At 46.8% G+C, this 24,209-nt stretch overlaps 6 protein-coding genes across 6 annotated transcripts; 5 read left to right on the top strand and 1 right to left on the bottom strand.

The window, feature by feature from the left end:
* Positions 1-3,530: 3,530 nt before the first annotated feature.
* On the top strand, positions 3,531-3,848 carry CCR75_007847 (uncharacterized protein; the record flags this gene model as incomplete). The annotated part of the gene is made up of 2 exons (XM_067965903.1): positions 3,531-3,758; positions 3,831-3,848. 2 exons carry the CDS (start codon positions 3,531-3,533, stop codon positions 3,846-3,848), a joined length of 246 nt encoding a protein of 81 aa, XP_067816963.1.
* A 126-nt stretch (positions 3,849-3,974) lies between these two features.
* CCR75_007846 (uncharacterized protein) lies at positions 3,975-5,486 on the bottom strand (the record flags this gene model as incomplete). The annotated part of the gene is made up of 5 exons (XM_067965902.1): positions 3,975-4,446; positions 4,520-4,848; positions 4,915-5,060; positions 5,087-5,382; positions 5,428-5,486. 5 exons carry the CDS (start codon positions 5,484-5,486, stop codon positions 3,975-3,977), a joined length of 1,302 nt encoding a protein of 433 aa, XP_067816962.1.
* Positions 5,487-8,487: 3,001 nt separating this feature from the next.
* Positions 8,488-11,774, top strand: CCR75_007845 (uncharacterized protein; the record flags this gene model as incomplete). Its single annotated transcript, XM_067965901.1, has 3 exons — positions 8,488-8,593; positions 8,686-10,517; positions 10,579-11,774. 3 exons carry the CDS (start codon positions 8,488-8,490, stop codon positions 11,713-11,715), a joined length of 3,075 nt encoding a protein of 1,024 aa, XP_067816965.1. The 3' UTR covers positions 11,716-11,774.
* A 61-nt stretch (positions 11,775-11,835) lies between these two features.
* On the top strand, positions 11,836-13,982 carry CCR75_007844 (uncharacterized protein; the record flags this gene model as incomplete). Its single annotated transcript, XM_067965900.1, has 4 exons — positions 11,836-12,387; positions 12,452-12,662; positions 12,727-12,785; positions 12,853-13,982. The coding sequence occupies 4 exons, from the start codon at positions 11,836-11,838 to the stop codon at positions 13,633-13,635; spliced, it is 1,605 nt and encodes a 534-aa protein (XP_067816964.1). The 3' UTR covers positions 13,636-13,982.
* Positions 13,983-16,015: 2,033 nt separating this feature from the next.
* On the top strand, positions 16,016-16,303 carry CCR75_007843 (uncharacterized protein; the record flags this gene model as incomplete). The annotated part of the gene is made up of 1 exon (XM_067965899.1): positions 16,016-16,303. One exon carries the CDS (start codon positions 16,016-16,018, stop codon positions 16,301-16,303), a length of 288 nt encoding a protein of 95 aa, XP_067816961.1.
* A 208-nt stretch (positions 16,304-16,511) lies between these two features.
* CCR75_007840 (uncharacterized protein) lies at positions 16,512-16,718 on the top strand (the record flags this gene model as incomplete). Its single annotated transcript, XM_067965896.1, has 1 exon — positions 16,512-16,718. One exon carries the CDS (start codon positions 16,512-16,514, stop codon positions 16,716-16,718), a length of 207 nt encoding a protein of 68 aa, XP_067816225.1.
* Positions 16,719-24,209: the final 7,491 nt, after the last annotated feature.

Consider the following 24,209-nt stretch of genomic DNA (forward strand, 5'->3'; position numbering starts at 1 on the left):
CCTCCATCTACATGGCCTCGTGTAAACGAGCCAATAGTGTCGCTCCTAGAGCGCGCTAATGTAGACGCTCATTATTATTATGGCGTCATTAAAATAATGGAAGATTCAGGGGAAATCGCTTGGGCGTATTTTTCCGATCCCGGTCGTGTTGCGTTCAAATGAAACGCCCGACCAATACGAGGCGGAATCCCTGCGCCGCATTCATCCGCATTCCGATGCGATGAAACAGCGGTCGCAGCGAATTAATTTCGCCTGCTTGCGTGTGAAAGAAATCATGGGCGGTACTGTACCCCCTGTTTCTTCTCACAACGCTACTTCTGCTAGTCCATTTGAGACTAGCGAAGAGGCCTCAGCTGGTGCTCCTTTTCATAGGCAGCCACCAAGCCGGGCACATCAATACGTAGGGTATCGATCGGTTCCCAAGAGTCAAAACTCTTCGGGTAACCTTTCCATTGGACGAGGATCTGATACCCTTGCCTCACGGAGCGGTGGGCAAGCAACCTTCCAACAAGGAAGCGTTGATTCCCACCCGCATCCATCAGTGCAGGTGGCGCCCGATAGGAGTGGCGATCTCGCCCACCTACTCGCGGCTGCCTTACCTTCGTCCGTTCAGTCNGGTAGCAAGCTCCACATGTCGACCGCAGATCATCCCCAGACCGATGGCCAAACAGAACGTGCCAATCGGGTCGTGGCGGATGTCTTACGCACTATAGCAACTCCCAAAGAGTGGAGCAAGCAATTGCCCTTTGTGGAGTTCGCTATAAATAACAGTGTCCACGCCAGTACGGGTGAGACACCGTTTTATATTAACGGACTGCGCCATCCTCGGACGCCAGTCTCGTTTGTGCGCAGCCCGAGTCTTAGTGGGGGAGGGCCCCTCACTATGCTCGGTGCGAAAGAGGGACATAGTTTCGTCAATATGACGATGACCCATGAGGGTATCATCTCAAAGACAGAAACTTGCCCTAGTGACCCTGCCAGTTTAGCAGTGGTCAATAAAACTACGCCTTATGACCGACCTCTTGGCGGTATCATAGGCGAGTTTGATGCTAAAAGCGTGAGCGAGGCTCAACGCTTTGTGGATGAGCGATTAGCCATCACACGTAAAGTCCGTCACGCAATGGCAAGCGCACAGGATAAGCAAAAGAATATGCGGACCGAAATGGTCGCAAAAATAATGAACGCTTAAGAGTGGGTAAAAAAGTACTATTAAATACTGCTACCCTACCTAAAAATGTAATTTCTGTACTACCTGGAGGTACTACCAAGTTGTTGCCGCGTTTCATTGGGCCCTTTACGGTGGTTGAAGAGGTTGGAGACCTAAATTATAGACTCACCCTTCCCCCGTATATGACGACGCACCCCGTGTTTTACGTGGGTCGTCTGAAACGGTATGTAGACCCAAATGAGTCACATATCCCCATCTGGATAAGGAGACTGATGGTGACGCCGACTGTGAGTCGAGCGTCGTTCGGGTGAGGGGGACGGTGAAGGCGAAAATCTTTCAGCCGATCGACTCCTCCCTCCACGAACAGGACTTGGAGAGCGAGGGACATCACGCGAGTAACGCGGATATAGACTCAAGAGCCTTTAAGTTCTATAGAACTAACGGGTTCAACAACTCAGGTAGTCGAACAAGCTATTGAAGCTTAATGAATCCTATGTAGTTGGGCACGTCTTAATGCGACCACGCTCTATTTAGGAACACACATTAGCACAGCGAGGAAACGGTTAGACCGTCTACTCTGGTGTGCCGTGAGGTAGTCGTGGTGGGCGCCTTAGCGACCTCACCCAACGAACTATAAGCCTTAGACTAAGTGACGTCACGGGAGCGATAATACGGCTCCACGTGCACACTTACGTTCTAGAAATTAGTTTTCAGACTGATTTATATTGAATCGTATTGAATATAATTACCTTTTTTTACCAATCATATAATGTCATCTCTGTAAATAACACTAATATGTATTGCGAGCGTATCTTTATAGATACCTCGCGTAAAGGATGACGCTAGGCGTAATCCCTCCTAATGTGATTGCACCTATGTGCATCACATACACAAAGTTCGTCACAAATGTACACCACACCCGAGTGCTAAGTCTGATTACCTTAATTTAGTAATTGACCATCCCAATAAGTACACGAAGTGTACTTATTGGGAACTATGTAACATTAGGGCAACTTAAGACCGTTACACCCCCCGTTTGAAACGAATTTACATTTTGAAATTCGTCAAAGAGGAAGGAGGAACCGCGAGCTATTTACGCGCCGCCTAGTTCTCTCAGTCACTCTAGCGATCTGTGTTTACATACACGGCGCAAAAGATGCCACCTAAAAGGGCAATGGGGGTTGGTCGTCTGCGAAGACACCTATTCAAACTCGCGCTAAGCGCACGCGCCGCGTTAAAACGCCAGCAGCGTCTAATGCCTTTTGTCGAAACGCCGACAGCTACTGCTGCTGTCGCATTAACTGGGCTTAAAAATTATCCCACTTTAACAGTGAGGATGCCGATCCGTCGCTCATTATCGACCACAATGAGTCGACTCGTTGCCGTCACCTCATAGAAATGATGCGGACAACGAGCTTATAAGGAAGGATGATGGCGCATTATTGCCAACCCAAACTTCTCTCACGGCTCGCAACATGGTGACAGCAACATTTACGAATGCTGTCTCTTCGTCTGCGCTGAATAGCGCAGCGAGGGTTAATGAGAGCGCTGCCCATAAAGGCACAGCCGCTTCTCCGTTAGGTATAACCACAACGCCTTATGCTCAGACCATAATCCATAATGATTCTGACATAGAGGATTCGGAGCCTAAAGCTCCGCCGACGACACATGAACGTGCTCAGTCGGTGTCACAAGCCAGTCGTTTCAAACGTGGCTATGTGACGGGTGGCATACCAAAGATACCCCCTCCATCTACATGGCCTCGTTAAACGAGCCAATAACGTCGCTCCTAGAGCGCGCTAATGTAGACGCTCATTATTATTATGGCGTCATTAAAATAATGGAAGACTCAGGGGAAATCGCTTGGGCGTATTTTCCCGATCCCGGTCGTGTTGCGTTCAAATGAAACGCCCGACCAATACGAGGCGGGATTCCTGCGCCGCATTCATCCGCATTCCGATGCGATGAAACAGCGGTCGCAGCAAATTAATTTCACCCGCTTGCGTGTGAAAGAAATCATGGGCGGTACTGTACCCCCTATTTCTTCTCACAACGCTACTTCTGCTAGTCCATTTGAGACTAGCGAAGAGGCCTCAGCTGGTGCTTCTTTTCATAGGCAGCTACCAAGCCGGGCACATCAATAAGTAGGGTATCGATCGGTTCCCAAGAGTCAAAACTCTTCGGGTCTATGAAAATACTTATATAGACAAATTTTTCTAAATAGAATTAATCATTTAGTTTCAATATACTTGCAAGTTGCCAATATTTACGCATGTGGATTTTGATAGGACCAAATTCCTCATTTGAAGCTCAAGCTATCCTGTTAGCCAGCACGTATTAATATTCTGCTTGCCTTGTCACAATGTACGTCGCACAACTTCGCTCCAAGGACGAGATCCTGGCAATCCGTACTGCCGAGCGCGAGTACGCCAAGCGTGTGCAGCTCGCACAGGAGAATGTGAAAATTGTGCGCGAAGAGCTGGCCACATGCTACCGCGAGAACGGCGTGAACCACAAAATAGCCTGCAAGGCTCTGCGCGAAGAGTATGGTAAGCTCATTCAAGACCCTACGCATGGCGCTGGCTACCCGGTATGTGCTCAGGAGAAAGCGGAAGGGAAGGCTGATTAATAATTTTCTTTCTTAAATTTTGGGTTTGTGTAGACACGACCGAACCTCTAAATAATTGGTTGCTGGAAAACCGTGTCTTGTCTATTGAAAAGATAGAAATGAAAATAATTGCGACTGCGAATAAGCATTATCAGTATTGTGGCGTAGATGTTTGTTGAACCCTTTATTTGCTCATCCTTATACTTGCTGAAGACGGCAACGCTTAGCGCGTAAATTTTCGATACGCCTAAGCGCAAGAAGCAGACCCCTGTCATCTGACTTGTCTTCCTCGGTACTGTCCGAGAGTATATAACCAATATCGTATAAGTCAGACTCGTGCGCATGTACTTTATCAGTGGCGGAAGATGTGCCGCATCTAGCCACTATTTTGCACGAATTCCGTCGCCTCTTTTTGGATACTTTACCATTGACTGAGGCATCTCCCGTAACGATTGTTCGCTTTGAACAGTCACAGATTGAAGCCACTTGAGTCGATAAAACCTCGTCATGCTTCGTCGGTTTCGCCATAAAAAATGTAGTGACGAGACTTGAGCACGACATCACGCTATTTTCGACGCCTTTTACTTTCTCTTGAAGTTCGGTGATGGCGGCTTTCACCGCAGCTGTTTCGGTTTCCACTGTCAGACGTGCTTTTTCGCTAGCGGTAATACTGTTCAGGCTCTAAGGTTCGTATCATAACGTGGTGAGTTCACCAAGAAGTTTTTTTATAAATGCAGCTAAACGCGTCAGTGACCTGTTTACGAAGCTCTGCCACTGACTCGGCCATATCGCTGAGACCCCTCCTCAGCTCTGTCAGTACTACCGCTTGCTGCTCTTGAAGTGCATCACTTTTTTCAATCCTTGCATTTATGCCCACAACCGAGGCATTTATCGAGCTGTCAAATCGCGTCAGCAGTTCTTTTTGCTGATGCAAATGTTCGCGAGAGTGCTCGACAAGTGCCTCAGTAATACTCAGTTTAATCTTTTGCACATTTTCGTTGTCACAGCAGCGAGAAGGAGATATACGAGCCGATGGTGTTTGCTCCGTTTGCCATTGCTGATGTCCATGATTCTTAAAAAAAAGCACACAAATCATCAAGTGGGAATTTAGTCAGAATACCCACACAAGTGTCTTCACCTGATCATCATGACTTACTGCCAGCAAATTCTGAGATGGTGTCTCAGAGAAGCTTGACTGCGACATGGAAGTTATGGCGCTTAATTGCTGGCTTTCACCCTCGTACACTATCCAGCCGGTCAATATGAGCCCACTGCAAAATTTGTCTGACCAGATTTCAATAAGCTCGCACTACCTTCTTGAGAAAGCGCTGGAATGTCGGTACTCGCCTGGCTGGCCGCTCCTAACTCAGCCTGCCGCGTGAAAACGTGACTAGATTCCGCCATTTGATGCGTAAAGCTCACTGGCTCATACGAATAGTTCGGTAGTATTTCGGCTATTGACGTCGATCGAGCCTGTCTCGCTGTCACAACTTTAGAATCAGCTGACGACGTCATCTCCGCTTTAGGTCGTGAAGTTTGTAAAGGCAGAGGAGGCGCGCATCTGATTCCTTGACGTGAAGCCCTGTTCGAGTCCAGACAAGCCCATCTATAAATGCATAATAATTATTGTAGATCTCATGGAATGTCATACGAGGAATTGTTGCGACGCAACAGCTGCGAGAGCGAGACAACCTCGCGGCGGAACGACATCTGGGTCTAATTGATGAATGCGGTTGAGACTTCAACTTTCGCTTTTAATAAGCCAGTTCCGATACTTGAGAAATGCTGATAGCAAGTTGGTAAGCTAAATTACATATACTATTTAGTTACGTTTGCCTTAGTAAGAAGTACGCATTTTTATAATTACGCCATCAACAAAAGAGACAAAATGCAATGTATAAAGATGAGTAGAAGTTATATTAACATTAACAAGACAATCATGCACGGAGGAATCTGCCTGCTAGCAACATGAAGACTGCTTTAATTTATCCACACACAACTACTCAATGTTTAGGTAGTTGCTCATAGCCTCGTGGACGTCGACTGTGCGGCGGTATTGGCCGACTGCTCCCACAGTCATATGGATCTGTCACCAGATGGAAGCGGAACTTGCGTACGCGCTACATGCTACACGCTTCGCCCTGACTGCGGCCAAGCTCTCTCCGAAATTAGGCAAGCCACCCGGAGTGTGCTCCATTTATGATAGAAGCAATTTCTATAGGTATCCTGACTAGATAAGAATACTAATCGGTTTCGGTGCAGTAAACAACTTCGTCAGACATGCTGCGCTAGCCAGATGCCAGCGACATTTGAAGCAAATAGATGTAAACTGACGTGAAACGAATTAGTCCATTGAGTAGGATCGGTAGCTTTTGAAGAGCCCACGAACCGATGTGGACTTAAGGGTGCGATTTCGAAAACTTGTTTATGTCGAGACGGCTTCTTGAGCGTAACTTCCTTCTTTTTTGCTTTTTCTTGTGCCTTTAGTCGCGCTTGCCAGCCCGACAGTTTTCTCAATTTCGTCCATTGGTGTGACGCTGAGTAGATCTAACTGCTTAGCCCTTGACTTGATATGACAAGACAGCAAATGCTGTTGCGTGTCAACGCTCAACGTTTTGCAAACATTGTGTATGGAAGATCGTGTGGCTGCTCAAAAGCCTGATTATTTATAAAAATTACCACCTTATGACCATTTCGGCTAATGTAGCCTATACGTGGCTTAATCAACTAACTCATTTGAGAGGTCTCTCCGATGTCTTACAGGCATCGACGTAATAGCCTGAGCCAGTAAATTGCTCTAATTATGTCGGACAACGGCATTTTTGTACTCGAGAAATGCCTCGAGAAGCCTCTATTGCTCTATTACTCCATATCAACAGGCGACAGGTGCCATAAATGCCCAATATGCGTACGAATCGCGGAGGTCATGAACGTACTACCATGTGTTACGGGACCACACAGAAACGTGCGATACAAAATGCTGTACTTGCATTACTTTATGTAGAAATAAAACTAACCTTTACCGTTAACTGTTCGTAATTAATAAGAATACGAATAATTCTCTAATTCGTGACGTACCCTGAGACAGTATAATAAGATCACAGAGTACTCAGAATGAATGGCAGGGAATTAAAATGCGGTATCGAAACTAGAACATTTACATTTTAGAGTTCAAAATAGAACAGACTAGTGGAACCCCGTGTCGGCTTGTGATCGAGATGATAAGACAAACTTCTTTCCCCATACGAGCGACGCTGAGTACAACTGAAAGACGCTGCGTTCTTTTGCCGGAACGCTGGCGCTATTTTGATCGATCTATGTAAATCATATTGCGCACCCAGCGCTGTGAAAGTAACGTTTTGTGCTACTTGTATAGCGCGGGTTAAGATGACATATAATCTTAGGACACCTTCCGAGATGCAATTACATTCTGTGGACTGCTAACGTATTCATACTGTCTGAACCCGCGCTTTATATTGCGTATATTCTGCCAAGCGTGATAGGTGAGTAGACGAATTGCGATTGTTAAGTAGTGATTTATTTCTTTAAGCATGGAATTCATGCTGCACTTCCAAGCCAATGTCATGCATTCCGTCCGTCGTCGAATGGGAAGGTTGTGATTCCTTCTTCATAGTTCAGCTGAAAGCCTCCACGGCTGTTGTTGATAATCTTCCATCAAAGTCTTTCGGTTATATTCGTTTTTTTATACTTTTTATTCGTTTTCCGTCACCATTCGTTACGTTATGGTTGCTGTATTGCTGTTCAAATTTAGTATTTTGCCATATCCAAATTCTTGCCTCTATATTGCACGCCACGAAGGCCAGCTTTAACACGATTTGTCTTTCGTTAATAATCACGAGCGTGTAAATCCTAAAGTGCTCATATCCTGCAATGTTCAAGATTTCACTGCAATAACTTCAATCAATCACACCGCCCTTTAAATTTGAATCTGACAGTTTTTTTAACATCGAATTAAATCTATTTCTGCAAGATGCATCAGTAATTAGGAGGCGTTGGGTGTGCTCCTGTCCTGGACTCGTACCTTAATAAAGCTTGATTGTGCCCTGTCCTTGTGTAAAATTTCGAGTTCCTTCGATTTTGGCACCTTTCGTTTCTTATAAAATATAATATGGGCACATCGTAGGCACAATCTACCAATTAAATACGCTGATACAATAATTTGGAGCATAAGTTCACAAGCTACACATTACAAGTATTGATCAAGCTTTTGGATGATCACGTGCAAGTTCAGTATAGAATCTTGTTGGCAGTCAGTTTGCAGTTTAAAAAGCTATAGTATTTTTTTCTATCTTCACTGTCACTCAGAGGATTGACAAATATATAGAATATTCATCATCGCCAACACAGAATTAGTGCACGAATACAAACGGAAGTATCAGAAATTATATTTTCTCAATTTTCACCATCGCGGCCAAAGGCCTACTCAGATGACCGTCGTGAAACTAGTGAGAATATAGAATCATCACTCTCCCACAAATTAAGCCGAAGTACCAAGCTTGAGAAATGGAATTCCAATAATGGCCCAACTGGTGTTCTGAAAAGTGAAGATAGCTTACCACCAGTGATTGGAAAGCTAGCCCAGAACAACTTTCATTGGTCGATGAAATTGATTTTACGTCTGTAATTACGCTACGTCAAGATCGAATGCTCTGTATTTCATCCAATCCGGTCACGGTTAGGTGACCTCTGCATGGCGCCTGGTCGATGGGAGACTCGGGCGTGGCGAAACGATGACGCCGAGACTTGGCGACTCTTATCGTCTTCTATTGACAACGTTCCGGTATCTGCCTCAAATGGTTCGTTTTAAGCGAAGAGGATTCAAGCTTGCAGTTTATTTGCAAACTTGGGCGCTGGTTAAGCTTCCGCTTATATTTTTTACTGTTTCCAGTACCGTTTGAAGAGCTAATGGCTCGACAGATTAGCACGTCAGAAGAAATTGATGCGAAAACAAAAGCGATTTGTAGTGCGAAGGTCAAGAAGCCTTTTCTGAAGAGAGGTGCGCGCGGCTGGTGGATGCAACAGCCAGACATCACGCAGAAAGTAGCGAAGCACAGTCTCGCATCGAAGACAGAGGACGTTAAAGCTCTTAAAAGCATAGAGACAGCCACACAAAGGCCATCAGCGAAGCAGCAACAGACGCAGCGGCTTTCTTTAGACATGACGCCGCCAGCTGAGATTCTTCTTGTCCCGGCATCTCCACAGTGCCTTTCGCCTCCAGCATCATCGATACGACGGAGGCAATGCGATAGCCAGATTAATACTGATGATGATCTACAGGACGATGCGTGGAAGAATGCATCGAATTGCTCGATGACGAGTACCGACACCATGGGATTGACACGCCTTAGACAGTCGTACGTCGCAAGACAAAAGCATGAAGCCGACGAGATGGCAGAATTTGAGGCGATTGAGCGGGACCTAGCAGCGGAAAAAGAGGATTACGTTAAAGAAAACCAGCACGCAAATAATGTTCATGGTCTTCCGCTTGACTACGAGAAGCTTCCTTGTTCCGCTTTTGTCTCAGAATTCAATGACTACGAGGTACAGCAGATGGAAGCTGTTCGCTCTGAACCGCTTGATACCGCTAAGTTAAAAGACAAGCATGTCTTTGACGACGACGATACAGAATTATTAAAAGTTGACTGGATGACTGACGGCGAGGGATTGACAGAGCAGCTTTGCTCTCATTTTGGATATGGTATCAAGTATGGTAACTTACCGTCAGATTTGAGTGCTGTAAGCTTCGATGATTCTGTGCCGTGGGACGATGGCTTATCATTTCAGCCACACGGAAGCTTGGCTCACGAACAGCCATCATACGCTGGCAATGAGCAGTATGACATATCTAATGGCTTTCGGGAGAAAAACACTGGAATAAACGATATCAAGCACGGAATGTCTTCGGTCGAATCTGATGAGGAAAGCATCGGCACTTTTGAGCACAACAAACTAAACATATCGCGCATGAACGAAAAAGACGCTGGTTCGTCATTGGGTCAGCAAGGAGCTCAAAATGATGAGATTTCCAGCAGCAGCGCAAATTCTAGCGAAGGCGATATGAGCTTATCTGATGCTAAAAGTAGTAATTACAAGACTATAATTGCTCCGCCGCACGTATCGCTTGGGCAAGATGTTTCGGTGTCACAGTCACGACAAAAGCTGCATGGTGCGCCAAGGTATCTTAGTACAAAGACATCACTAAGTAAAGGAATAAGTGCGCCAACAACAGAACAAGTTGCTTCGCGTACTTTCGGACTGGAGCAGTCAGGAGGCAATGTAAGAGAATCGTCGCAGCTTCTCAGGCAAGCGCCACCTGCAGCCTCTGAAATGGTGTTGCCTGCAGTAATTGAAGAAAAGTTGAATGAGCTAGAGGAAGAAGTTAAGCTCTACAAGTTCGAGACATGTCAGCTTCAAGAACGAAAGAAATCATTTGAACGGCAAGTAAAAAAGTTGGCGCTAGAACAGGATAATTTTGCGCGCTACCAGCAGGAACAACGCGTATTACTAAAGCAAATTTGGGAGCAGGAGCGCAACAAAATGAAGAAAGAGGAGAAGCTTCAGAAGCAACAATGTATGTTGCGGATAAATGCCACTGTAGCTCATGCAGGCTGCAGCGAAGTTGAATTGCTTAAAGCTCAGATTGCAGAAATGCAGCTTGACGCGACATCGCGTGAGAGGGATTTAAAAGCTGGAAACGACACGTTGCGGCAGCGTGTTGCGGTATGTTCAATGTAATTTAACATGTCCGTTCATGTCTAATTGTAAGTGAGTGCGTTTTCAGATACTGGAGAAGGAGAATCTCGAGCTACGTGATGAATACACGTTCCTGAAACAAATTCGATTGGAACAGTGGGAAGAGCATAAATACTTGATTAAAGAGCGGCAAAGAGCCTTTGACCCGGCAATCAATTGTGAAAATACCTCTATGCTTGGCAAACAAGGCGATCTTTGCCTTGAGGCCGCGATAAATGGAGCAGGTGATCGGCTCTTACGAAGGTGGAGTTTTTTTAGTAAAGATGGCTCAGGCTGCGATTTTGATGATGAAAAGCAAGAAATAAGCTCTTCCAATCATTTTTACGCAGCAGACGTAAGCAATCCCAAACGCTACAGCTCAGATCGCGCCTATTCTCGCTCTTCGAGTGAGCTAAAGGGGGTCACCGTTGGAAACGATATTGAATACGATAGTGTTATTAAATCCGTTCCTGCTACAAATGAAGGTAGTGAATCTACCGAGTTCAAGTGGGCCATTCCAGCTGAGGAGGTTAATAAAGCTATTCAAAATACTGGCTTCTCTCGTGGCTGTGTCGCAGAAGTTGCAAGATCATCGTCTTTGTCAGAAAACAAAAGGCTGTCGCGAGAGACGACTTTTCCCAATGATCGGAAAGAAGTGCTTTACACGGATGGCAGCAAGAAAACTATATACCAGGACGGGACTACAAAAGAAATATATGCGAACGGCCGCATTGTTATAAACTTCACCAACGGGGACCACAAAGAGGTAAAGCATTTGCGAAGCATTCTCGCAACGGTGGCTCATATTCACGCTTTACAGATTTACCCAGACACGGGAATCAGCGTCTACTACTACGATGCGGCCCACACGAAGCTAACGACGTACCCGGACGATCGCAAGGTTTACGAGTTTCCAAATCAACAGATCGAGACGAATCTGCCCGACGGTACGACGGAAGTTCAGTTTGCTGACGGCACGAAGAAGACCATTCGTCCTAACGGTGACGAGTTCTCCGTGTTTCTAGACGGCACGACAATGTTGGAGCAGCCCGATGGCCTGCGTGAGGTCACGCTGCTCAACCGGAAAAAAATTCGCTATTTTCCAGACGGACAGGTGGCCTGCGTCACGTCAAATGGAGTCGAGAGCCGTGTTTCCTCGGACGTGGAGCTCCAGCAGCTCTTATAGAACGTACTTAAGGAAAGGCACTAATTTAAAGTAATAATACGACACCTTATTTATAAAAAATCACGACATCGTAATCCCTTACGATGGGGGAGGTAATCTTCTCGAAGCGTTCATTCCACGATGGACAAGTATTTAGCCAAGCACTGGCCACACAGCTCCGTATCTGTGAGCTGCCGGGTGTACGCAAGTAAGCGGCGCGCTGACGAGTACAAGCGACTGCGATTGACGGCCGAGGGCATCCAGCTAAGTACCGTGGGACCGTCATCAGCGACCGACGTGATCCCTTGGCTCTCCATCCTCGGGGCGTCCGAATCCACGAGAAGCATCCGCCACCGTTTCTTGTCTGTGTACGAAGGCAGCGAGATCGACGAGGAGAAGGAATTTATAGTCTATGGGTGCGTGTTTAAGCCTGAAAGCGCTGGGTATGGAGGACTGTTGGGTGCATTACATCTGCTAGCCAAAACGGTGCTACCCGCTGTGTTCAGTGCCTCAAAGCCTGGAAATGAACGAATGCTGGTGCAATGGGTTTTCCGATGCAATGACGAAGATGGGGATGCCGTGGCCAGGAGGACAGTGAAGGCCATTCGGTTCTTGGCTGATCCAAGGGTGAAGCAGAGCATCAAGTCGGCCGAGAAGCTGCTGGATCCATTTGGAATCCTTCCGCCTCGCAAGGTCAGCTTTCGCTTAATATTTATGGGAAGGAGGTTATGAGTACTGACAATGGAAATTGCTGCAGTTTATGGTGTTGATCAATCCTGCTGGGGGCAATGGCGGGGCACAGCAGACGTTTGAGAAAGAAGTGGCGCCGATGCTGAAGCAAGCCAACGTGGAAGTGGAACAAGTCATAACGAGAGAAGCTGGACATGCTACTGAGATTTTGGCTCAGGTGCCCTTGTATCAATACGAGTGCATCGTGGCAGTCGGAGGCGACGGTTTGTTGTCGGAGAGTAAGTGGGCCGAATTGGCCGTACCTTTCAAACAGAAAAACTTTTAACGCCATGTATTTCACAGTGCTGCAAGGACTTATGGGTCGAAAAGACTGGCAACAAGCGATTCTACAGCCGCTAGGAGTGCGATGTGCATCCTTTCGTTCTTTGATTTTTATGAGAGTTCTAACGCATTGTTTGCTGTCAACAGATTATCCCAGGGGGTTCTGGAAACGGGCTTTCAGCTTCATTGCTATCGCGTGCTAATGAACGCTTTGAAGCACTTAATGCCGCGTACTCGCTCGTGAAAGGCTGCGTGCAAGAGCTGGATCTGTTTAGTGCTACAAATGGCATTGGCACGACAATGTTCGGATTTTTGTCGTTTGAGTGGGCTTTTATCGCCGACATGGACATCAGGTCGGAGCAATACCGCTTCATGGGCGACATGCGCTTTTTCGTCGCGACAATTTTGCAGATTTTCGGTTTTGGCCAGACCAAGTACCATGGCCAGTTGCGTTATCTTTTATCTCACGACAAGGAGCCACAGCCGATAAAGCATCATGCCATGCATCAAAGTGGCAAGGCATTGGCTCAACAAGCTTGCATTTCATTGCGAACAGAAGCAGACGACGAAAACTGGCTGGAAATGGATGGCCCCTTTTACATGTTTTGGAGCATGAATGTCTCCCACGCGGCTGCCGATGCCTACATCGCGCCTCCTGCTGACATTGCCGATGGTTACTTTCAAATTATGCTCGTGTCTGGAGAGAACTACTCGCGCTTCGGACTTGCCAAATTAATGATGGGGATTGAAAAAGGCTCGCACATCAATGAGAAACGCGTGCAACTTATTCGCACGCGTGCCTTCTCAGTGCGATCAAGCAACGCCGACGACCGTATGTGCATCGACGGTGAGCCTTTTCAAGGGCCGGAAGTGAAAATCGAAATGCACCGCGCTTTGGGACGTGTTCTTTGTCTACCAGCTACGAAGTGACGTACGGTGCAAATGGAGCGCTTGACGGAGGAATTGTGATATTAGGTGTTTTAGGTGTTATTGAAATCGATTTTACCTCGCAAAGGTCAATTTTGTGACATTCTGTTCTGTCTGGAACATAATTTGGTTTAAGCTGACGCAAGACGAGCTTGAGATACTCCATGACCGAAGAGCGCGATTATTGATGCGCGGATAGGAACGAAGCAGGACGGTAAAGATGCACGTCACTTTTGCACTGCAAAATATTCTTTGATTAAAAAAAAGCGGCGACTAGAGAAAAAAGCATGTTATTTAATTTGTGGCGGTAACAACATCCTAAAAGTATTTTACTTTCAATTCATCCATATGTTACACCTGGCCAACAAGAACTCGTGTCCAGTAATAGTTGTTAGATATTTTGATATATATTTGCACGCCTGCTCACACTCCAAAGCATAGCAGCTCTTTGTGGCTAAAAATTGCTCGGATTTTATGGCGAAGGATTTTTTCTTACGACCTCGTATGAGCCACTTGCGAGATGATTTGCCGGACTAAGAAACAAGGAGAATACACACTATGAATTCGCTAGTCAGCGCTAGCATCCAGTGTCAACTTACATAAATATTATAACGGTGTCCGTTAAATGAAATATATTTCCAATATATAGAGAAATAACACATTTTATTTTGAATGAAAATAAACAAATAAAGAAGTACAAAATTATTATATTTTTGGTTTTAACCTGAAAGCGTCAGCATTACCAGATTTGGTAATATTGACGCAATAAGACATTACTCTATTGATTGGTTGAATTAAGTTTTTATCAACCCCGCCAATCCTCATAAGACACGATTGTGCGGTGCGCAAGTAGGCGCCATACCTAGTTTGTTATGAATAATCAAGTCAGTAGTAGATAGACGATCGTTTCGTAGAAGCTTTATATATTAAAACAGTTTTACTTACTTTCTTTTCTAAAGCCTTAAAGTTTACCTTTAGTTGCTAAGATTTTTAGCTACTAGAGCGTTCCTCTGCACGTCGTGTACGTGAAGTAGTTGAGGCACCCCATCTGGACTGTAATCAGTGTAGGTTGACTAGTACTATTACCAGTACTAGCAAAGGGTAACCCATTACAAATATTATTATCTATAATAGGATATAAAGGCCAATCTCACCATACACGCCAATTTTGTAGTGATATTGCGTTAATTCTGTTCATTAGCTGATTAAATTAAATTCTAGAATTTATCCGTGATACGGGGGTCCTTCAATCGTATTCGCTCATAAACATGGGCACCTTGATGTGCTCCGGAATCGGACCTACGGAAATAGACGCCGACAGCGAGCGCATCTTCTGCACATATTCCTGCAGGGGTCGCTTTGCCTGTCGCACCCCAAAGAAGAGCACCTGTAACAACATTTCGTTGTTCGGCGGCTGGCACATGGCACGAATCTTTGTCTCAAAGATTGCCGAGGAAGGAAACGCCTTAGCGTCCGCCAGAATCGCCGAGTGAGTCCACTCTGAGGCCTTACCGGACAGGTGCGATAGGCGTACGACACTATCCAGGTGTCGTCCTCGATGAGCTGCGCCAAACCGCATTGCTCCACGGCTAACAGCCAGTGGACAATTGTGTGCGCTGCAATTCCATTGAACCTGGGCGGGTCCATCCGAATGGGTCTAGGCTGATGCGGCCAGGCAGAGAGCATCTCGACAGTCCTGTTGAGAGCCTCGCCCTGAGCCTGCTCTGGCCTAAGCTCATCCTGAGTCTGAGTGACAGACTTCGCCTCAGCATGGTTCTGTGCCTCGGACGCGGCTCTCCGTTGTCCGAGCACGAATGCCTCAAACTGCTCCAACTGAGCAACATGTTGCTCAGGAGGATTGCCCAAGAGCCTGGCCAGGACCTATGGGCAGGTCACAATGTAAACCACACCCAAGTGGTGGGTTCAGTTACTTCACTTAAGTAACTCACCATCCCCTTACGTACACGAAGTGTACCTAACGAGGATTTTGTAACATTGGCAACTTTAGCCCGTTACACTATGGGTATAATAATTACGACGTCTCTCACACGCAGGAACGTGACAAGACGCTGCCTCCAGAAATTTGCGCCGCTGAGAGAAAATTTCCGAAGCGCACACATTTTTATACTGCTGATGAACGCATTCGCTATGCAAACCACTCACACCAAACCTTTCTGATAAGAGGAAATCCAGAAGATCAAGCCCCTGTTTGATAGCTAAACTCTGCAGACGATCCCGTTATCCACTCAGAAAACTATGAACGTCAAATGGAACCGCGGGAGAGATCGCTGGCGAACAACGGCTCGTATCCAGTGCATCGGTAGAAAGCGGATCCGCTATACGGGAAGCGGTGGCCGCGGTGGAACCGAGCATTTTCTCCCTCATGCCGAAGTTTTCGGATTCCCTAGCAATCTCATATACTCTCCAGCAGACTCAGTTGACAGAAGACTGGCGTCGGGAATGTCTGCAGCGCTTTTGCGAGCAGTACCGGGAAATAGCTCATTCAAGGCGACGCGGTCATGGCTACTCAGGTGGAATAGATTTTTATGGGGAAAGCGCAGAAGAAAAGCCGGCAATCTTGGTGACAACGCAGATTACAGGAAATGTATCCGTGTCAATGAATATAAACACGGCGACCTTTATCGGTTTCAAGATCCAGCCAGGTGAGTAAAATTTAGTAATCACACTTTGTGCGCTCATCGATATCATGTTGAAATTGAAGAGCTTTTGTCGGTGACAATTATGGAGGTCAGCTCAGGATAGTCATGCAGGTCTTTTTAGCTCTTGAAATGCGTGTTACCACTCAAAATATTACGGGGATGAGACACCGGCCGATTGGGTTAGCAAGTTTGTTATGTTGTGGCAGCCATTAAAATCCAATGACCTTCGAAGGCGCTGACTACTGCAGGAAAGTCTACTTGAGCCTGGCATTGCTTGCAAATTTAAAGGTCACCGACGGATACGTCCGGTCGATATACGCAGGATCGACTGTGGTTCCAACCACTTCATTCACGATCTCAGCGGGCTTCTTGATCAGCTATGACTCAGAAGATCATAGCGCAGAACGCGCGTGGCTTATCTTATAAATCGCGACCATTATGGTCAGCGGCATAGGGTACTAGAACGCGACGAGGCATTTGGGGTATTTAAGAAACCCACAGGACGGGATCAACACGCACCGCTATTCGGCAAATACACTGTAACGGGCTAAAGTTGCCCTAATGTTACACAGTCCCCGTTAAGTACACTTGGTGTACTTAAGGGGATGTTCAATTACTAAATAATAGTAATTAGACCCAGCACTCGGGTGTGGTGCACATTTGTGACCAACCCTTGTGTATGTGATGCACATGGGTGCATTCACATTAGGAGGGATGACGGCTAGCGTCATCCGTTACGCGAGGTATCCAGAAAGATACGCTCGCAATACATATTAAGTATAATTTATAGAGATGACATTTTAATTGGTAAAAATAGGTATTAATATTTAATTCTATTAAATATATATCAGTCTGAAAACTACTTCCTACTTGGTAAGTGCGCACGAGGAGACGGATTACCGCTCCCGTGACGACACTTAACCAGAGTACTTAGTGTGTTGGGTGAGGTCGCTAATGCACTTACCACAACTACCTCGCTGCACGCAAGAGAAGCTGGTTTAACCGCTTCCTCCCGCTGTGCTAGGGTGTGTGTCTAAGTCGCCTACAAGTTATCAGAATGATTTATATTTAATCGCATTAAATATAAATACCTATTTTTACCAATCAAAAATGTCATCACTGTAGATAACACTAATATGTATTGCGAGCGTCTCTCCGAGATACCTCGCGTAACGGGTGACGCTAGCCATCATCCCTCCTTATGTAAATGCACCTATACCGTTCAGCTATAATCTCTTATATATCTACATTTAGCACCCGACGGATTAAAAATTAACCAATATATAAAAAGTTCGTCAAATGCCGATTTAAAAATAGGTAATGCTTTACCATTATGTAATATACCTATTGGCAGTTTTTACATAACTTAACGGGGCCTGTGTAAATTAGGGCAACTTTAGCCCATTACAATATTCCCTCTTTAAGAACGAATTTACATTATGAAATTCGTTAAAGAGGAAGGAGGAACTGCGAGCTCCTTTACGCGCCGCTAGTTCTCTTATTCACTCTAGCGACCTGCGTTTTCATACACGGCGCCAAAGATGCCACTTAAAAGGGGCCACGTTGGTGGGTCGTCTGCGAAGACGCCCACTCGACCTCGCGCTAAGCGCACTCGCCGCGTTAACACGCCGACAGCTACTGCTGCTGTCGCGTTAACGGGGCTAAAAATCCATCCCACTTTAACAGTGAAGGGGTTCATCCGTCGCTCATTGTCGACTACGTTGAGTCGACACCGTTGCCGTCACCTCATATTAGTGATGCAGACAACGAGCACATGAAGAAGGATGATGGCGCATTATTTTCCATCCATACTTCTCGCATGGCTCACAACATGGAGACAGTAACATTCACGAATGCTTTCTCGTCGTCTACGCTAGATAGCGCAGCGACAGGTAATGAGAACGCTGCCCATGAAGGCGCAGTCGCTTCACCGTTAGGTGAAACTTCAACGTCTTATGATCAGACCATAATCCGTAATGGTTCGGACATAGAGGATTCAGAGTCTAAAGCTCCGCCGACGGACACGTGAACGTGCTCAGTCGGTGTCACAAGCCAGTCGTTTTAGACGTGGCTATGTGACGGGTGGCATATTACTGATGCCCCCTCCATCTAAATAACGTCGTTTAAACAGGTCAAGAGCGTCGCTCCTAAAGCGTGCTCTTCTTGACACTCATAATTATTATGGCGTCTTTAAATCATGGAGGGCTCAGGGAAAATCGCTTAGGTGTTTTTCCCGATCCCGGTCGTGTTGCATACAAATGACACGCCAAACCAATTCGAGGCGGAAATTTTACACGCATTCATCCGCATTCCGATGCGCTGAAACAGCGGTCGCAGCGAGTTAATTTCGCCCCCTAAGAAATCATAGGCGCTATTGTACCCCTGCTTCTTCTGACAACGCTACTTCTGCTAGTCCATTTGAGACAAGCGAAGAGATTTGAACTGGTGCTTCTACTTTCATAGGCAGCCACCAAGCCGAGCACATCAATACGTAGGGTATCGATCGGTTCCCAAGAGTCAAAACTCTTCCGGTATCCTTTCCATTGGACGAGGATCTGATACCGTTGCCTCATGGAGCGGTGGGCAAGCATCCTTCCAACAAGGAAGCGTTGATTTCCACTTGCATCCATTAGTGCAGGCGGGCCCGATAGGAGTGGCGATCTCGCCCAACTACTCGCGGCTGCCTTACCTTCGTCCGTTAAGTCACCGGCGTTAAGCGCTGCTGAACAACGTATTGCGGATCTCGAGGGCCAAGTCTCACGACTGACCTCGGATCTCGTTGATGTCCGAGCGAAGGCTCGTCAGGGTTATGAACTCCTGAAGACTCGCTTGGACCTCTTTTAAAGGATAATGCTGAGGGATCCGCGTTACTCGCGTGATGTATCCCGCTCTCCAAATCCTGTTCGTGGTGGGAGGAGTCGGCCCGATAGTTTTTCACCTTCACCGTCCTTCTCATTCGAACGACGCTCGACTCACAGTCGGCATCACCATCGGTCTCCTTAGACGGATGGGGATATGTGACCTTATTTGGGTCTACATACCGTTTCAGACGACCCATGTACAATACGGGTGCGTCTTCATATACGGGAGAACCGTGAGCCTATAATTTAGGTCTTCAACCTCTTCTACCACCGTGAAGGGCCCAATGAAGCGCGGAAGCAACTTCGTAGCACCTCCAGGTAGTACATAATTTGCATTTTTAGGTAGGGTATCAGTACTTGATAGTACTTTTTCACCCACTCTAAAGCGTTCATTATTCTTGCGACCATTTCGGTCCGCATATTCTTTTTGCTTGTCCATAGCGCTTGCCATCGCGTCACGGACTTAACGTCTGATGGCTAATCGCTGATCCACAAAGCGTTGAGCCTCGCTCACGCTTTAAGCATCAAACTCGCCTATGATACCGCCGAGAGGTCGGTCATTAGGCGTAGTTTTATTGACCACTGCTAAACTGGCAGGGTCACTAGGGCAAGGTTTTGTCTTTGAGATGATACACTCATGGGTCATCGTCATATTGACGAAACTGTTTCCCTATTTCGCACCGAGCACAGTCTGGGGCCCTCCTCCACTTAGACTCGGGCTGCGCACAAACGAGACTGGCGTCCGAGGATAGTGCAGTCCGTTAATATAAAAGGTGTCTCACCCGTACTGGCGTGGACACTGTTATTTATAGCGAACTCCACAAAGGGCAATTGCTTGCTCCGCTCTTTGGGAGTTGCTATAGTGCATAAGATAACCACCACGACCCGATTGGCACGTTCTGTTTGGCCATCGGTCTGGGGATGATCTGCGGTCGACATGTGGAGCTTGCTACGTAGCAGCTGAAACACATGTCGCCAAAAACCAGACGTAAAACGTGGACCCGATCCGATACTATGGACTCGAGCAATCCGTGAAGTCGGTAAACATGATCCAGGAACAAGAGAGCTGCCTCCTTGCCTGTGATCAATGTTTTACATGGTGCCAAATGCACCATATTGCTCAGTCTGTCTACAAAGACGACAAGCCCTGTCCGACCCTAGTGATGGGGCATCATGCCAAACATGAAGTCCAGGCTTACAAACTTCCAAAACAGTTGGTTGGAATCAATAGCAGCTTCAGCGGTACCCTGATCAATGATGCAGGCTTAATGCGCTTACACTGTTCGCAAGAGCGAATATAGTTGGCCATCCATCTATATAGGTGTGGCCACCAAAATTCCTCTGATACTTGTAAGATTATCTTTTCACGGCTCAGATCCCCATTAGGTGGCGCATAATGGAGCTTGTGAAGGATCATCAGCTTGTATTCTATGTCATGAGGCACATAGATTCTCAAGGGATCACAAGGTGACAGCTGATGCCATAACAGGCCATCGCTGTAGCTAAACCGATTAAGCATGGCTTTCAGGTGCGACGGAAGAATTACCTTTTGTCCACCAATGCGATCTAACAGCAGGTGACAATGGTCGTCCTGACTGTAGCTCTCTTTTATTTCAGAGGCTAATGAGCTCGTCACGTGGTATGTCTTCATGGCTGCCAACGCTGACGGCTGAAATTGTGCTTTCGCACTAGACACACTTTCCTGGTGTCTTACCTCGAAGTCTGGTCTAAGCGATAAGGCGACAGCCAAGACATTTGACTTACCCAGCTTGTATTAAACTTTGAAATATAATTCAGAGAAGAATGTAAGCCATCTTGCCATTCAAGGCGAGAAATGATGTGAGTTTGTTGTCGGTCCGCAGTGATGCGTGATCCGTAAAAAACACAAATAGCTCGGTGCCTAGTAGGGTGCACACGAAACTTGACAAGAGCATACTTTATTGAAAGTAGCTCTTTGTCATGCATGGGTAATTTAGTTCCGCGGATTTTAAAAACCGGGACTGATAAGAGATGACACGGTCAACACCGTCGTCATCCTTCTGCACGAGCGTGCTGCCGATTGCAAATTACTTGCATCGCAGACGACGCTAAAGGGCTTATTCGCGTCTGGCAATGGCAAGACTGGTGCCTCAACATGAGATTGCATCACTGGTTTGAACGCATCATCTTGTTATTTAACCAAAACCCATTTCTGTGTCCTTTTTAAGGAGGTCATATAATGCTTTAGTTTGCTCAGCATAATTCTTGCTATATTTATGCTAGTAATTAGCGAGCCCTAGTAATTGGCGCAAATCCTTCACATGCCGTAGGATAAGCCATTCCTTTACCGATAATACCTTGTCTGGGTTTGCTCGTACACCATGGGTACCTACGATGTAACCCAGCACAGGTATCTCAGGGACCCCTATGCTGCATTTTTGCAAGTTGACGTACAATTGGGCGTCCTTTAAAGTCTACAACACAGCGTCTAAATGACACTTGCGCGAGTCGATTGCGCTCGGCCTCAGCCCTACTTTGCATGAATACATCGTCAAAGTAATGGGGCGCGTAGCCACGGTGCTGACGCGTCACCTGAGCCACCACTCGATTGAATGTCGCTGTTGCGTATTTGAACCGTCGCGCCATCACAAGCCACTCCCAAAGCATACCGCGTGGGGTGCTTACTGCCGTTTGGCTACATCGGACTCTCTCATGAGTACCTGATAGTAGCCATCCTTCAAATCTGACGCGGAAAAGATAGTCGACGTTCCCATGGAATTCAACAAATTGTCTCACCGCGGGATTGGCGTTTGCGCCGGTATGGTCGCCGTGTGCAGCTTATTGTTAGCATGAACCACGCACCATCCACCTGTGGATTTACGCACATAAAAGGTCGGGCTGCAGTGATGCGATTTGCTCTCACGCACATGTCCCGGCTTGGCTCGCTTGTCGAACAAATTATCGATATAATCGACTAGTTCTTTCGTCAACGGCCATTGCCTGGTCACACAGTACTTGGTGCCAGGTTCGAGGTCGATCTCGTACCCGATGCCCCTATCTGGTGATAGGCGGCTCGGCACTTCTACTAGGAACACATCGCGATGTTTCCACAAAGCCTCAAAGAACGGACTGTATTTCAAGGCAGCTCAGCCTTGAGCAGCGAACAGTTTCTTTTTGTCCGTTTCTAGGACGCTCTCGTCCATTGTGGACGACGAGCAAAAGTCCACCAAGTCCTCTTCTGGAACTGGTGTGACTATTTCGTGGATCTTTCCTTCCTTTAATTCGGAAAGGAACAGAAACCACGACATCTCCGGAAGATTTACTATATCCTCGACAGATTTAAAGACTTGTCGGAGCAGCTCACTTGAGGATGCCTCCGCATTTTCGTCTTTGACAGCCTCGAACACCTCGTTGAAAGGCCCGTTCTCTTTAATAGAAACTGATCCAAAAGTCACTCGTTTAGACGCACCTTTGATCGTCCTAATCGGTCAAATACTCGTTCTTCGAGTCACCACGACCTTTGACTGGGAAGCAGGTGCCTTTGCTCTTTTCTAGGCACTGTGCCGGTTTATGCGACGCATAACTTCCTGTCAGCTTGCCGTCTACTGCCACAGGCTCTCGGCTCTGTGCAGGACATTCGGACGCATGACTACTTGTCATCGTCCTTTTCAACACCCCAGTCTCCACGAGCTGGGTAGGAATTGGTGACGTTTGACATCTTGTCAACGCACCCTCAACTGTATTCGAAACGACATCACTTGCACACGCCTCTCGCAGGAGCACATCTTTTCCGGTGTCCTGCGTAGAGTTCGTAACTGTGCATGTACGCCAGTCAATCCATAGTTGGTGTTTTAGCAACATTGGCATGCCTAGGATGAGGTCATACGAACTCTCCATACCTAGCACTGTAAATTTCTCGTTACAAGAGAAGTCACTAAAGCTCAAGGCGAGTTCTATCTGAACTCCCTCTTACTTAACGAGCGCGCCGTTCGCTAAACGAATGGTCGCCTCTTCTCGCTTGCCATCCTGGCAAAGCGACTCAAACATCGCCGGTCTCTTTCTTAATTCCGCGATTTTACTAAATTTTATGATGCACCCGAATCCACTAGGAAAGTCATCACCTAGTCATAGCCTCTTACTTGAGCGCTATAGACTAGCAGGGTTGAGGTCCAAAATTTCGAGACTTCAGGGACTATGCTACCCATTTGTTCCACAATTCTGAACATAGGGGTAGCTTCAGAGTCCGCGTCAGTAGGGCATTCCACCCCTACTGCTCTCCTGCATTTTTCGACCCCTCAGTGGCGATGCAGAATTCATGCGTCTCGCGCGCTGATTCTTGTCATCGCTCTTTGGGAAGGGAAACCTCTTGCTAGGCATCTTTGCCCCGGCAGGGACCCTGACGTAGCAGCGAGCTATAATGTGGCCGCGCTTGCCGAGCTAAATCGTGCTACTTGAAACTTTTTCTTGCGACGGCCATTCTCTTCTCACGTTGTCGATCGCATTTTTCAGGTGACTTCGCTATTTATCGTTATTACATGCAGTTCTCACCCAAACGTTTTGAGTTTCCTTACTCTTCTTCTCACTCGTGGCTCGCTCTCTCAATCCTCTCGTGGGCCACATTTATAGCAACCAACGTCTGCATTGCCCAACTCCATGGGAGTGGCATCTGACCTCTTGGCCGACAAAATATACCAAGCTGTCCCCGAGGCACTGTTGTAGGATTTCTCCTCAACGAAGGCGATTTGGATTGCCTCTTTCATCTTCGACGGCACCTTTCTGAAAAGGGCCTGTCGCGATGGGCCATGAGATGAGTCCGTTCTTAAACGTGGGTACCTTTTTATGTTCTCCTGGAATCGAACCTAAGGTAAAAGATGCCGAAGCGAGCGCATCTCTTGTACATAATCTTGCAGAGATCGCTTCGCCTGTCACGCTCCAAAGAAGCGTGCCTAAAGCAACACATCGTTGTTCGGCGGCTGGTACATGGCGCGAATATTTGTCTTAAATATCGCCCATGTAGGGAACGCCTTTCTGTCCGCCATAAGTGCCAAGTAAGCCCACTCTGAGGCCTTACCGCGCA

This window comes from Bremia lactucae, linkage group LG14 (assembly GCF_004359215.1).
Source record: "Bremia lactucae strain SF5 linkage group LG14, whole genome shotgun sequence".
Classification (NCBI taxonomy): domain Eukaryota; phylum Oomycota; class Peronosporomycetes; order Peronosporales; family Peronosporaceae; genus Bremia; species Bremia lactucae.